The sequence below is a fragment of the Rhinopithecus bieti genome, unplaced genomic scaffold (genome assembly GCF_001698545.2).
Source record: "Rhinopithecus bieti isolate Rb0 unplaced genomic scaffold, ASM169854v2 scaffold_40368, whole genome shotgun sequence".
NCBI lineage: Eukaryota > Metazoa > Chordata > Mammalia > Primates > Cercopithecidae > Rhinopithecus > Rhinopithecus bieti.
The window spans coordinates 2013119-2028645 of NW_016817546.1; the positions used below are offsets into that span (position 1 = coordinate 2013119).

At 54.6% G+C, this 15527-nt stretch overlaps 1 protein-coding gene across 2 annotated transcripts in view; it reads right to left on the minus strand.

The window, feature by feature from the left end:
- CAMTA1 (calmodulin binding transcription activator 1) overlaps positions 1–15527 on the minus strand; it is a 980313-nt gene that overhangs the window by 143626 nt on the left and 821160 nt on the right. For both annotated transcript variants that reach the window (XM_017856059.1, XM_017856060.1), the window contains one exon: positions 95–248. In XM_017856059.1, the coding sequence (XP_017711548.1) occupies positions 95–248 (154 nt within the window). The remainder of the gene's footprint in view (positions 1–94; positions 249–15527) is intronic.

The following is a 15527-nucleotide window of genomic DNA, read 5'->3' on the forward strand; positions in this document are numbered from 1 at the left end:
ATTCCCAAGGCCACAGAGGACCTTCCTGGCCCCACCTGGTTGACGCCAGCCTAGTCCCCAGCATGGGGGCACCAGGCTGGCCAAGGCCACTCACACATGGGTTTCAGCTGCCCGATGAGCTCTTCTTTAGTCCATTTCGCCCACTCCTTCTTGTCGGTGTTGATGGAGCAGAGGATGGGGCCGCAGGGCTTGCCGCAGTCCTCAATGGCTGGCACATTCAGGTAGTGCACCAGGACGATGTCGGGGTTCTGTGGGGAGAGCAGAGACTGGCAGCATGAGGGTGGCATGGAGCCCGCCAGGGTCAGGGCCGCCCCCAACCCCACAGGTACAGGCAGAGACTGAGGCCCCAGACACCTGGCTCTCTTGACCTCGCACTGCTGACGGTTGCAGCCAGATGGTTTTGTGGTGGGGGCTGTCCAGCGCACGTGGGATGTTAGCAGTCTCCCTGGCCTCCACCCACTGATGTCATTAAGCCCCTCCCCCTCCAGCTGTGACCCCTGGAAAAGTCTTCAGACATTGCCCAGTGTCCCCTGGGGGGCAAGATCACCCCGATTGAGAAACTCTGACCTACACATCAGCTGATATGTGTGTAACTGGGAACCATGGGCATGAGGTCAAATTCCCTCCAAACCAACATCCCTGACCTCACACCACAGCCACTGCCATCTCCCTCCTTCATGCCCAACATGCGTTTCCCCCTCACAGCTTGTGGGATGCCCCCAACACAGGCATCATCACCCGCTTCTCCCCAAGGGGAAAAGGAGCTCCCAGAGCTTAAGGCCCCTCCTGCTGAGGGCTGGAGCCCCTCTGCCTTCAGCTGTGGTCTTCTCCCCCAACGAACAGCCCCACAATGAAGCACTTTATTTTATTTTTTCAGACAGGGTCTCACTCCATTGTCTAGGTTGGAGTGCAGTGGTGTGATCTCAGTTCACTGCAACTTTTGCATCCCGAGCTCAAGTGATCCTCCCACTTCAGCCTCCTGAGGCTGGTACTACAGGCACACACCACCACGCCTGGCTAATTTTTGTATTTTTTGTAGAGATGGGGTCTCACTATATTGGCCAGGCTGGTCTTGAACTCCTGGGTTCAAGCAATCTGCCCGCCTCAGCCTCCCAAACTGCTGTGATGACAGGTGTGAGCCACCACACCCAGCTGGCACTTTCCATCTAAGCAGTACCCAGGGGGCAGCTGGTGCCCAGAATCTCTGGGAACTCCTCCCTAGAAGAGCTCTTCTGTCACCCTGTCCAGCTCGTCCACTCTTTCTTATTGGCTTCTGGGGCGGAGTTTCCTGAACTTCTGGGCACCAGCTGCCCACCGGGTATTCTGGGAAAGAGCTCTCAGTCTGAAGACCTAAAAGGCCCAGTTTCAGCCGGGCACAGTGGCTCAAGCCTACAATCCCAGCACTTTGGGAGGTCGAGGCAGGCGGATCACGAGGTCAGGAGATCGAGACCATCCTGGCTAACACGGTGAAACCCTATCTCTACAAAAAAATACAAAAAAAAAAATTAGCCAGGCATGGTGGCGGGCGCCTATAGTCCCAGTGACTTGGGAGGCTGAGGCAGGAGAATGGTGTGAACCTGGGAGGCGGAGGTTGCAGTGAGCCGAGATCGCACCACTGCACTCCAGCCTGGGTGACAGAGTGAGACTCTGTCTCAAAAAAAAAAAAAAAAAAAAAGCCCAGTTTGTCTCAAATCGGTTCTATTTAGCAGTCAGCCCCTTCCCGTCACATCTTATTAAGAATGTCCTCTGTCGCTTTCTGCCCCCTGAGCTCGGACAGGACATGCCAAGGGGCCTTTGTGAGGCAGCAGTGTTGCTGGGATGAGCATCGGGACTTCTGTGGCTTTCTTATGGTCTCCCCAGAAGGCAGCGCTGCTTATCTGGCCACATCAATATTGACAAGTTAAAAGAAAAAAAAAAAAAAAGCAATCCTGTCACTTTCTAGATGCATCTGGATATGCCAGAAAAACCTAGCTAAACCCTCACATCTCAATCAGAGGGTATTTCTTGAACCTTTTTTTTCCCTTTAGACAGGGTCTTGCTGTGTCACCTAGGCTGGAGTGCAGTGGTGCAATATCAGCTCACTGCAACCTCCACCTCCCAGGTTCAAGCAATTCTCCCACCTCAGCCTCCTGAGTGGCTGGGATTACACGGGCACGCCACCACAGCCCGGCTAATTTTTGCATTTTTAGTAGAGACAGGGTTTCACCATATTGGTCAGGCTGCTCTCGAACCCCCGACCTTAGGTGATCTGCCTTCCTCAGCCTCCCAAACTGCTTGGTTTACAGGTGTGAGCCACCGCGCCCGGCCTGAACCATTTTTTCCTGCATTGTCCTAAGGAAACATGACAGGATATCAGGACGCTGCAGGGAACGATGGAAAAAGCCACGTGGAAGGCTTCATCCTGTGCTTTTCCTCCTGATAGAGGAAAAGCTGCTTTGCCCTCTGCTTTCCCCAGCTGGTAGACTGAGACTCAACCATGAGTCCCGAGACAGGCAGGACCCCAGGCAGGAGAGAGCTGGGCCTGCAGCTGCTTTTTTGGATGTTGTCAGGGCAAGAGTCATACATGAATATATGAATCAATCAATCCATGAATAAATAAAGACTCAAGATCACACCATGACCAACGTAAGTAAGGAGACTGGCATAATTAAAAAAAGATTTTCACTAAGGGTTCAAACAGATTTTTTCCTGCCAATACTCAGATAACCAGGAAACTCAATCAACACCAACAGGAACCTTCTCCTTAATGGCGGCTTTTCTGGATTCTGGTAATCATGCTCCTTAATAATCATGATAATCCCTGACATCAGCGCAGCACTGTATTCTTTTCAAAGCACTTTCCAGCCATTATCTCATTTGGTGCCGCTGCTAGCCAAGGAGGCGGGCAGGGCAGGGCAGGGCAGGGGAGGGTGTCCTCCGTCTACAGTGGGGCGCCTGTAGCACTAAGAAGTTGTGACTTGCCCAAAGCTATGTGCCAGCAGGGCACAGCCTGATCTAGAAGCCAGGGTTCTGACTCCAGGTTCAGGTCCTGCCAAGACATCTGCTGGCCTCCCTTTCTGCTTGGCCTAAGTACTGTCTCATCTCCATTTCACTTCATTCTTGCAGTATGCCCAAGAGGTGGGTCGGGTAGATCTGCTATGCCCTTTGCATAGAGGGGGTAACAGTGGAGAGACAGGGTGATTCACTCTGTCCTTGCCCCATGTTCTTCCTACAGACCAACATACTGGCCTCCTGGGGACTGTGTCTGGGCCCAAGGCTCCTGCCTGTGCCTGGGCACGGCCAGGCAGCAGTGCCAGCTGCTGAGCAAGATGAGTAAAGATCAAAGGGCTGCAGGGGCCAGTAGGCCACCCAGGGCTGCCTCTGATTCTGGTCCCTGAAGCAGGAGCCTGGCCCTGCAGGAGGGAGCTGAGATGCCAGACGCCTGGGAGATGAAAGGGCTGCCACATCCTGCTCCACAGGCCCGCTGAGCACAGCCTGGGCGCCTGGGACCCGCTATGGGAGGCCAAGGTGGTGGGCAGGCAGGTAGGGTCTCGTGGGGCAAAGGCCCTCTCTCACCATGAACCCAAACTGTGGAGTTCCTGCACGAGAGCACCCCAAATGCTGCTATCTCAGGACGTTCTGCCTGCAGGGCTCAGCCTCCATCTGCATAACCAGCCTCCACCTATTCTTGGAGGTCAGACACCAGGATGCCCTCCTCTTCCAGGAAGGCTTCCCTGATTACCTCTCTGCCTCTACCATAGTAGGATGGCATTTGGCTTTGTGCTTTAATTGTCTGAACATCAACTTTATTTCCTCAACCTCAGGGACAATGCCCTGGAGCTACGACAGTCCAACAATCACCAGTGCTTATTTCAGGTTTGTAGAATCAAATTAGGCTGAATTCTGACCTCCTGCTTGTGCCCTCCCTAGACCTGTGTTCTCCTGACATCCGGCTTCAGTTTTCTGGGTCTACAAAGGGCAGGGAAGCCTTCCTTCCTTTCTTTTTTTTTTTTTTTTTGAGATGGAATTTCACTCTTGTTGCCAGGCTGAAGTGCAATGGCGTAATCTCGGCTCACTGCAACCTCCGCCTCCTGGGTTCAAGCAATTCTCCTGCCTCAGCCTCCCGAGCAGCTGGGATTACAGGTGCCTGCCACCATGCTCAGCTAATTTTTGCATTTTTAGTAGAGATGGGGTTTCACCACATTGGCCAGGCTGGTCTTGAACTCCTGACCTCAGGTGATCTACCCACCTTGGCCTCCTAAAGTGCTGGGATTACAGGCGTGAACCACTGCACCTGGGCGGGAAGCCTTTCTAAACACAGGTTGTTGCTAGGAAGGTAGGATACAATGCAAGGCTGGTTCTTCATCTTTTCTCTTTGAGAGCCTGACACAGGCAGTGGATACCCACCCCATCCTCCAACATACCCCAAGGCGCATCAACACTTCAACTCAAAGGTTTACAGATGGTGGATCCCACTTCAGTAACTACAAACGTAGGGATCGTAGCATCTAGAACTACCCCTTTCAGCTTAGGGCACATGCCCAACACTGGGGGCTGGGAGGTCCCTTTCTGGGAGCCTCCATGCTGGGCCTTGCCTTTCTCCCTTGTTTTGATGCAATTAGCAGAATGTCGCAGCCCCTGGCAGGTCCAGGAGAGCAAGTGCAGGATCAGGAGAGATGCTGGAGCAGGCAGCCTCCCGGTTTCCATCCCAGGGCCTGGAGCTCTTGCTGCTGGAATGCCGAGCTGAGTAGTAACGATTTCCTGGCGTGGGGCTCGTTTTCAGACACAGACTGATGGAGGTATTTTTGGAAATTTGGGGCACACATCGCTTCTTGGCAATGTTGCAATTTTATTCATTAGTTTTACATTTTATTGGGTGTTTTGGCAGAAAATATATTAGCCTTGAAGTCCTAATGTATCAGTTTCATGGAGTGCTCATAACGGTGTCAGAGTCCTTGCCGAGCTGCTTTGCTGGTGGCGAGATGGGCTCAGGCGGACCAGCTCGGCAGGGCGGCCTGGAGGAATACAGATGCGGGCTTGGATCTGAGAGTCAGGGCAGGGGACAGACCCTGCCAGGGCCCTGGATTCTGGATTCCGGACAGTTGTGGAGTGAAGTTGCCTTTGTCTTGCCCAGGCTGCCCTGATGTTTCCGTGGGGTTCACCACCCTGTCAGGCCTTGTGGGTTCAGGCAGGGAAGAAGAGCTTGTGGAGAAGCCCCTCCCTGGGTTATGGAGTTTTTAGGAGAGATGCTAGGGGTCACCCCCCAAAGTGAGTGTGACCTTTGGAGATGAGCCCCTGCTTTCCCGGAGGCCTGGTCGGTGTCAAAGGCTGGGGAGAGGGAGTCTGTGACTGTGCTGGTGGTAGGGGAAGCCAAGGATAAGTAAAAGTCTCAGAACTTCCACAGCCTTCTGGAAGAGCTGCGGACTAGGGGATCCCTCCTCCCTCTTGGTGCCTCAGGATCCTCACCCATAAGCATGGAAGCTGCGTGTCTCTCTCACTGGGGCTGCTGCAGGGAGCAGGGTCAGGCCTCGGAATGGGTGCAATGCCGTCAGGACAGACAAAGGCCCCCCTCTACCACCACCAACCGCCACCAAAACCAAACCCAGACGGAACAAAGCCCTGACATGCTCCCTGAGAGGGGGAGCTGAGGTAAGCCTCCAGAGGGCAGTTTTGCTCCTTAGAGTCCCCTTCCTCTGCCGGCAGCCCCAGCCCATCCCAACTCTCCTCTTGTTGTGTGCAGAGGCCCTTCCTCCACCAGCATCCAGCCTGGGGCTCTGCCCTCCCTCTCTCCCGCTCTCTTTCTCCCTCTTTCCCTCTCTCCTTCCTTAGTGGCCTCATCCAGCATCCTGAACTCACACCCACCAGATTCCCAGGACGTCCAGATTTCTCTCTCCAGCCCACCTCTCCTTTCTTGCCTACCTGGCTGTTGATAGCACCCCTTAAAGTCCTCAAAATACCCACGACTTCCCACGGCCGACCTCGCCGCCCAACCTCCCGCTCAGACACTTGGCCCCTCCAGGCTTCCCACAGCTGCCCGGGTCTGGAACCCGGGAGTCATCCTCTCACTTTCCCTCCCTCTCCCTCAACAGCCAGTCGATCATCCAGTTCTGCCAATTCTCCCACCCCGGGAAGCCTGATCCTCCCATTTACCCCCTGCCTGCAACCACCAAGTCTGAGCCTCCACCTGCTCTGCTCACGTGGGAGTGTGCCTGACTCCCGGGTGTCCTCACGTCTGCTCTTCCCCTCCCCGACCCATCCTTCAAACAGCAGCAGGCCTGGTCAGGCTGTTCCGGACGGCTCCTTGGCACTGAGATCAGCCCACACTCCTGCCACGGTTCCAGGCCGGGCCACCTGTGCTTCTTGCTGGCTGTTGCCTGCCTCGTGAACCTGGCTCCTGCCACCCCATTCCCCAGATCTGCCGCTTCTCTCCCTGGGCTGTGGTCTCTGGCTGCCGCGCTCCATGCCACATCGATCCCAGGTCACTTCCTTGTGGAAACCTCATTCAGCAACCCCGTTGACAACAGTGCCCACCTTGCCTGGCTCCCACCTTGCTGTCTTTGCAGCACTAATCTCTCAGTTTCCGCTCAATTACTACTCGGGTTTGGCCTGTTTTCCTGGCCACAAGTGTGAGCTCCGGATGGCTGGGACTCTGTCTGCAGGGCAGCCACATGGCAGGGGCTCCATCCCGCCGACTGAAAACCGGGGGCATAGCGGGGTGCCGCCAAGCTGCCCTAGCACACGGGCCAACAAGCCTGCCAGGGGGCACCTGGCCTTGGCTGTGGGAGCTGGTGCAGGGGTGGTGGCTGTCTCCTCTCCGGAGACTCAGTGTCTCAGGACCAACCCTGGAGAAGCCCCAGGCATGTCTTCTAGAGGGACAAAGACTGAGGGGCAGAGAAGGAGTCTTTGTCCACCCCAGGCATGGGCTGGAAGAGGAGGGGGTCCACTCCCTCAGAAGGGGCCCAGGAAGGGTGGCATCTGAGGGGGTGGGTCCATGAGCCCTCTGCCCCTCTCCAAGGAAAGTTCAGCTTGTCCATTAACCCAGCTGTGTCTCCTGGAAATGCATTTGGAGCTGCAGATCTCCCCGGTTCCAGACTCCCAGGGCCCTGCCAGGCACAGGACTCTCAGGCTGAAGGTGGTGGAAGGGCATCTCCCGGGAGCCTGAGGTAGAGTCAGTCTCTTCCAGAACCTTTTCTAGATGGCATCTTTCACCCAAACCGCAGGGACAAAGAGAGGACAGGGGACAAGCTGAGGGCCTTTCCTCCAGAAGCACAGGAGAGGCTAAGAACGTTCTGCAGAGGACGCCTGCTCAGTGTTAAGCAGGCCCTTTAGTGCTGGCCTGAACCTTGCCAGGAGTGGGTGAGGCAGGCAATGGGCTCATGAGGGGCCTGGCCCCCAGCAGCGCTCATATGTAAGGCCACCGACACTGCCTAGTAAATGGGCATGAGGTGGAAGTGGGGAGGTGCTCCAGGCTGCAGAGGGGAGCTGAGCTCTGCACCTCCCGCGTGCTGAGCCCACCCCTGGGTGCGTGCAATTGGCCCTTGGAGTTAGTTGAGGGTGCAGCAGTGAGCCCTTCCCCAGAGACCCACAGAGGGGACTCAAGTCACCCCCAGCAAGAGCCTTGGGGATCTCACATCCTTTTCCTGGCTGCTTCCAGGGTGAATCCTGGGCCAATGGGTGTCAGGCAGCAGGGTCCCATGGCCCTGGCCTGGGCTCCTCTATCTCTGCTGAGAAGGAGGAGGCCTGGAGCCAGGACCCTTTTCTGTGGAGTAAGCAGGGTGGTGATGCAAGAAGTGGTTAAAAATGCAAAAAGCTGTTGGTTTTGATAAAGAAAAATGCAGCTGCAACATCTGTTTGACTCTTGCTTGCAGCTTCATCAACGCTAAGTGGTCAATAAATCAGAGTGGCATGGCGTTCCGTTTCTTCTGGGGCTCAGTCATTAATCTCGTGCCAGTTCTCATGAAAAATGAAGGAGAGAGGCCGTGTGATAGTGAAAATGTACACATTACCCAGAAAGTCATAATAGCATGTAATAGTGCCACACACCTCCTCACTTGCCGCTGGGGGTGCGGGGGGTGGGCCTGCGTGCTGCCAGCCAGATAGGCGGGAGATGGGTGAGGAAGTAGCGTTGTCTGCGTCACAAGCTCCTTCGATCTTTGCATTTGTCATATTAGTACCGTTTATACATATTCTGAATGTCCCATAAACCTCATCGTCAGAGGCACAGGCTTCCCTGCACCTGGATGCTTAATGAACAATGAGGGTAGGAGCCCATGAAACTGGTGTGCAAGGCTGGCAGGGAGAAGGGCGGGGTTTATTAGGGAAGGGATAGAGGGCGACACTGCGTGGCACAGGGCTGTGGTGTCACTAGGCTGCAGGACTGTGCAAAATCCTCTCGCCCACCTTCTGGCTGCCCCAGGTAGCTGGGCCCCTGTCCTGTCTGCTCTGGGTAAAAGTGTGAGGTGGGACCATGGTTCCACTAGAAAGGAGGCTGATCATGAAGGCCTTGGCAGGCTTGGGTTCCATCCCCACTGTCACCCACTGAGGGTGGTCAGGAGGCAGGGGGAGGGTCAGACAGGCCTGGAGGATGGACGGAAGCACAAGAAGGATGCTCCCTGAGAAGGGCCAGGGCACGCGGGCGCCTGCTTCTCAAGTCTCCCAGGATCTGCCGGCCCCTGAAGGCTGCTGTCTCCTTGGGTCTCTCTTCCCTGCCTCTGATGGCTCCAATGCATGGTACTGTGGCACTCCACGGCCACTCGGGGGTGGGAGCGTGCCTGGACCCACAGCACACACCTCCCAGTGGGCATTTCTGTTTTCAGAGATCGCTTTCTGAGTGTCAGCTGTGTCTCGGGCTCCACATTCAAGTTCTACAACCCACAGGTGCAGGTGCTATTGCTATGCTCATTTCCAGAAAGGAGAGTGCCTTGGAGGGCTGAGTCTCTGGGTGCCAGCCCTGCTTGAAGCCACGATCTCACACCTCCAGGCCACTGGCCCAGGGCTCTGTGGGGCTCACTGGATGTTTCATGGGAGGGCTGTGCATTCAGCCTCAGTGCTCCGGGCGGCAGCAGCCCAGTTCATGTCTATGTCAGAGGAAAAGCAGGTCCAGGGAGCCTGACTGGGTCATGTGAGGTATGGGGAGCTGGTAGGACCAAGGATGGGGCTGGAAGACTCCTGGCTGGTCTGTAAGCTCCTCAGGGCAGGACGGAGGCTGCAGATGTCCCTGTATCCACATCAAGGGCCCACAGTAGCTAGAACACCCTTTGTGGGGTGTCCAGGGAGTGAGGAACAGCCTTCGGGGACCCTGGAGTTGAGCACCTGGTAACTGGGGTGCAGATCTAGGTCCCCAAAGTTGGGAGCTATTAAAGGAGAAGTAAAAAGAGAAGGGAGGGAGTAGGAACTGAAAGAGGGGCCCTGGTGTCCCCAGTAATAGGCAGGGTCAGTAGTCAACTGTGCTCCTCTGGGGGCTTGGTCCTGCAATCTGTGCTGGGACCAGGGATCCCCCACTGTGGCTGAGTGTGGCAGGGCACACACAACACCTCCACGCTTCCTTGCCAGTGCTTAGCAGGGCCGGCGGATTCTGAGCCATGCCTGGCAAGGGATTCAGAGGGCCTACAAGTGAGGGCAGAGGTAGGCTCCCTTTGGGGGCCCTGAGCCCCTTCCCACGGCTGCCCTCATTACGCGAGCCTGTGCGCCAGCGGGAGTCGGGCCGGCAGCCCTTCCCTGCTTTGGAGGGAGGCTGGGAGACTTAATTAGTTAATGTGGGTAAAGTGGTCTGAAGATGAAAAACCCTGGGTAATTGCTGAGTGCTGCTGCTGTTGTTATTACACAATTACCAGAATTTTCCAGTCATGGGAATATAGTTAAACAATTTCCACCTGGTGCGGGGTTCCGGGAACCATGCCGGCTCAGGGGCTGGCTTGCTCTGCCTCCTTTAGCCCAAAGGTAGTGTAGGAAAAACACATTTATGGTGGGAGATCAGGCCTGGCACAGTCCTGGGCACATCCTAGACACCCAGAGAATGCCGGACGAAGGGCGTTCTCCACTCTCGCTGAGCAGATAAAGATGCATGTACCTCGAGAGGGGACAGAGGGTCCCGCCTGCCTGCACTTTCTGAAAGTCTCTGGAACAGTCCCACCCAAAGGCTGCGAGCGGGTCAAGCCACCCTAAGGGGCGCTGCCGGGGAGGGGAGGAATTTTCATTGCGCAGCAAGACCTGGCTGCCCAACAGCACATGTGCATGGGGGCTGGGGCTGGCCTTATTTAAAATCATTATAAATGACCCAGGGGAAGACACGTCTGATAAAATCTCCACGTTTGCAGATGACACTAAATTTTAATGAGTAACGAAAAAGCCGGTGTCGGAGGGTATGGGAGCTACAGATGCATCCCAGGGCAGTGACGTGTGGGGCAGCGGGCTCAGGATGAGTAAAGCAAACTGCCAACGGAGGCTGGCAGCCCGAGCTGCCATTGCCAGACCCGAGAGAGGACCTCCCAGGATCCACAGAAGCCACTGGTTCACAGTTGTTGCAGGGACCAGAAAGGCCCAGCCTGGAGAGCAGGGCATGACTTGGGAACTGGAGACAAAATGGCCGAGGTGTCTTTGCTGCAGAGCTCGGTCTGAACTAGTGAGTGCAGGGGTGAGGGAGCATCAGCCGAGGAGGGGCAGGCAGCTCCAGGAAAATGAAGATAAAGGCTTTCCGGTCCAGAAAGACAAAAGTGGGGAGGAGATGTGATTCGAGTCTTCAGAAAAGGGAGAAGAAGTGAAAGCGTGCCTCTAACTCTAGATCCATGAATGCTAAGAATACGGTTCCCCCACCCTGGAGCTCAGGGAGGTAATTTTAGCACAATCAAACTACACAGCGGGCAGTCAATGTATGAGACTCATTATTCCAAGGCGACATGGGCTGAAACATATAAAGAGATTTTTCTAAAATGGGTGACATTAGTTCCCGGATGACTGATCCATAAGGAGTCGTGCAAGAGATTGGGATGCTGGGGACCATCTCTCTCCGGGACCCCCAAATCCAGGAGACACCATGATGGCTGGTGCCCCCGCCAGGGTGGAATCCGGGGCTGCAAGTGTCAGCCGGACTGTTCAGCATCCAACCATCCTTCTCTCGCTTGCCAGGGGCCTGTCAGGGATGCAGGCTGCTGGCATCCTGCATTTGGCAGAGCCTGAGCTTGGATGAGATTGTTGGTTGGTGTCCTGTCCTGTTCGTCTCCTGCTCTCACCTTGAACTAATTTTTGATTTATTGGCGATGCTGTAAGAGTTGCTCCGACCACCCCTGGGACAAGAAGCCATGGGCCTTTCAAAGGGACACAGGGAACTCCTATAGGGAAAAGGTCCTTCTCAGGGCATGCAGCCCTGGCTCAGCAGAGACAGAGGGTGGAACAGTACAGATGCTGGGCAATCAGGTCTCAGAGGGCTGCAGTCATCACACCTCTGACCTCCTGTCCCTCCCAAGAGCTAAATCCACAGCCACATGGCCTCCTTACCAGCCTCAAAGAGGTCCTGCCTGCAGCCTAGACTGGCCATGTCCTCCCGGATGGCTGGAAGCCAGGCCTGCTGCCCTCCCCTGCCTCTTCCATCCTCTCCAAGCACGTGTGCTCCACTCCTGCTCCCAGAGCTGGTGTGCCTGCTCAGAACCGTGCCCCATTAGGCAGTGAATCAAGCCCATCAGATGACAATGGCACCAAACAGTCATTGAGGCATCTCTAGAGTGACCGATGTGCTCTGGAGCCTTTCCTGCCCATCTGCTCCCCTCCACAGCTCTGAAGGAAGTTGGGCATGTGCTGCCATCCCTGCTGGACTGAGAGGTGCTACATGATCTGCTCAAGGCCACGTGGCTCTTGGGAGGCTGAGCTGTACACAACTCTAGTGCACTCATTCTTTTGATAAGAGTTTCCAAGTTTTCTTTAGCAATCCAGCCATGTCTCCAACCCAGTCCAGGCGTGGAGCTTGTCACTCAGGCTGGCCAAGCCACATTCTTCGGGCCACACTGATCGGCTCAGGGAGAAACTCATGGCTCCACCACAGCCAATCAGTGCTAATCACTAGGCTTTGGCTGGAGCCACTTGGAGGCAGGGGTGCTCTTTCCTGCTGGACTCGAACCTGGGAGAATGAAATCTAGTGCTCCTGGAAGCCATCTCTTGCCAGCACATGGAGGCAGAGAAGGGAGCTGGCGTGAGGAGCAGGGCTGAGGGGAGAAGACACAAAGCCTCAATGCCACTGATGGAACACAGGCCAGCAAACCTCAAGACTTTTCAGCAATTCCAACCCCCAAATCTCCTCTTCCCCCAAAGTCAGGTCAAGTAGAGTTTTTTGTTGCATCACCCAAGAGCCCTAATTCCTAAAAAAAGATCATGTCTTCTTTCTGCTAATCTGGTCACTTTCCACTACACAATTCAGATGATCCTCTGGTTTCAATAACCCCCACTGCTATGATTGCTGAGAACTAGCATTTCTTCAGACCTGTATGCTCCAGGTGCTGGGTGCTAACTACTTCCCAGGACTTAGCTTGTTCAATCCTCACTGCAACCTCACAAGGCAGAACTGGTTATGGCCCCATCTGCTTTACACATAAAGAATCTAAGTAGTCCATCAAAGCCCTGCCCTTCACTTAAGCTCAGGACTATCTGATGCTGAGGAAGCAGAGTGGTAGAGAGTGTGTGCTCCAGAGACAACTACCTTAGGTTCGAGTCTGGGTTCTGCTATCTCCTAGCTGCGAGCTTTGGGCAGTCACATCGCTGTGCCTCAGTTTTCTCATCCATACAATGGAGAGAATAGTATTGCCTGCTCCCTGAGGTGGTTGTGAAAACTAAACAAGATACAGCATTTGAACAGTGCCCGCCACATGGGAAAGCTTCAGAACGGCCAGGTATTATTCTGACTGACCTCTCCAGTCAGTGTTATGTCATCTCACAGTATTGCTAAGGACAAAGATTTCCTAAGATCGTATGGAACTTCCATGTGGAGCAACATCAAATTAATTCAGACACCGCTTATTTGGGAAGTATAATTCTTTGAGATAGGAGCCCATCTAGGCAAAGTTAAATTCTTTTCAAACATCGAGGAAGCATCATGATCTCCAACAGACGATGAGCTAAACCCCAGCCACTCTTGTCCAATCATAAAAACAGGGTCTCTGAGATAATTCTTGGCTATCTTCCAAACTCTGGAAGAAAGCAAAGCTCCATTTTCCTGAAAAATATTCCGTAACTCTCCATGAATTAAAGAGGTGGGTGCCCCATCCCCATCCTGCACATTGGAAAGGTGGGATTCCCGTGGGCCAGTGGGATCATTCTAGTCCTCATCCAGATGACACAGGCGTCAAGTGAACTGCAAGCCCTTGAGGAGCTCCGGTGCCTCCAGCCTCTTCTGTAGTAAGCACTGTCCACTTCCCAGATACTTTATGTATTTTAATTTGTGCATGAAAGATCTGCCAGGGTCCTGCAAGTCAGGGGTCTCCGAAACCCTTCTGTTTACTCCTCTTGGAACAGAGAATACTGAGGTGGGAGGAAACTTAGCAATCGTCCAGGCCAACTTATCCACCCCCTTCCATCTCCAGTTGGGAAAACTGAACCAGGAGAGACTGACTTGAACATCACGCAGCAGACAGGGAGAGAGTGAGGACAGGGAGCTGCACCCAACCCCCATCCTCTGCTGTCTCCCAGCTTTGCCCCTTCCTGATGTTCAGAACCTTCTGAAGCAAATGATTACAGCTCCCTCGCTTTGCAGAGAGAATTTGCAGAAAAGCAGAGCTGGTTGTTGTTGACTGCAAGTGGCATTCAGAGCAAGGCTGCTTCCCGGCCAGCAAACTTCTTCACAACCTTGACTATGAGTAGGGTCCTGAGATGTTTGTTGGGCTTTCTGTTTAGCATCTCCCTGGTGGTAGTGATGGCGGGGCAGGTGCTCTAAGTAGGGACATCTGGGAGGTTGGGATGGGGCCACCCTTCCTCTGCTCTGGAGGAGCACCTAGGGAGCCCCTGCACTCAATCCTGTTAAAGACCTAAACCCCAAAGCTCTCCCTTGACTGACAAATGGGCTGGCCGTGGAGGCAGCAGAGGATGAATTGTGCCTGGTCCATCAAGCATCTATAGGATTTTTATGCTCTGGCAATGGCAATGGTGAGATTCCAGCAATTGTTTTAGAGGGAATCATGATTAAATTGGGCTGTATGTTTTTTTAATGTGTTCCCCAGTTCCTCTTTAATACCTTGGTAGGACAAGATAACGTGTAATCACTGAAGTAATTGTGGCTCTCAACAGTTTATGTCTTGAAGGAGTGACTAGGGGTTAACAAAGCCACTGCAGGGCAAGGTTTGGATTAGAAAATACAGTTTTTCTTTTGTTATTTTCTTTTTAAATCCCTCTTTATCTTCTTCCTTTCTCCAGTGGCTCCTGGAGCTCGCTGATAACCTGTAAGCCTCCTCGGGTAATAACGGGACCTGCTATACTAATGACATAGGCAAGTCTGGGGCCGGCCCCTCTGCAGAGCTGCTGCGGCAGGCCAGGCTCTTCCCAGAGCACATGCCTTTGCAGGAAGCACCAACTGGTCCCCGAGACCAGTGGGGCTCGACATCCTGAATACCGACGCCCATCCAGACCCCATCTTCATCACCACATCCTGAAGCTGCTGGCTGGAGCCAAGCAGTGAGGCTGCCCTGTGCCAGCCCATTGCAAATGGCAGAGGAGAGCAAGCTCGTGAACCCCGACACTGCCTCAAACTGTCCTTCTCCTGGCCGATGCTGAAGATAATGGTGGGGTGGGCATCTGTGGCTAGCAGGGGGCTGGCAACCCCACTCACTCCTCTTCAGATGATGTGACAGAAAGGCCTGGCTTCCTCCAGCTTCCTCAGGGCAGGGGCATCTCTAAACATCGTGCTTAGAGGCCAAGACCCTGTCAGCCCGGTGGGGACAGAATCAGGACACAGAGCAATCCCGCCACTGTGACTCCATGGCCACCAGGTCTGAGGCACTGCTAATGCCAGCAGAGCTGAAGGAGGGGAGAGATGGGAAGGCGTGCTGCTTTCCTCTTGGTCCTTGAGGCCACCGCCCCAGTCTCCCCTCACTGCCTTCCCCATGCCCTCTGGCATCAGCCTCCTGACTGGTCTGCCTTTGAGCCAGGCACTCCCATCCAACTCTGAGAGCCACCTTCCCAAGTCCCAACTCTGATGACGCCACCCACTGCTAACCTTTCCTGGCTCCCCATTTCCTGTGAATGCAGCCCCACTCCTGATTCCAATGGCCTCCATGATCAGCCGGATCCACCTCCCATGCACCCTTCTCACCCCTCTTGGCTCAGTCAACCAGACCACTCAGCCTGCTCTGCCACCGGCCCTGCCCACGCTGTTCCCAAGGCCTGGAATCCCTCCACATTCCACCTACTTGTCAAGACCCAGCTCCAACATCACACTGTCCTTGCAGCTTCCCTTTATCCTTCCAACCAAAATAATTTCATTCCCCAGGGACTCCCCTGACAGCCCTCTGTGTCTCTCCTGCGGCATCGGCCAGCCCCACCCTTTCCACTGATCTTCAGACTGGCTGGCACCT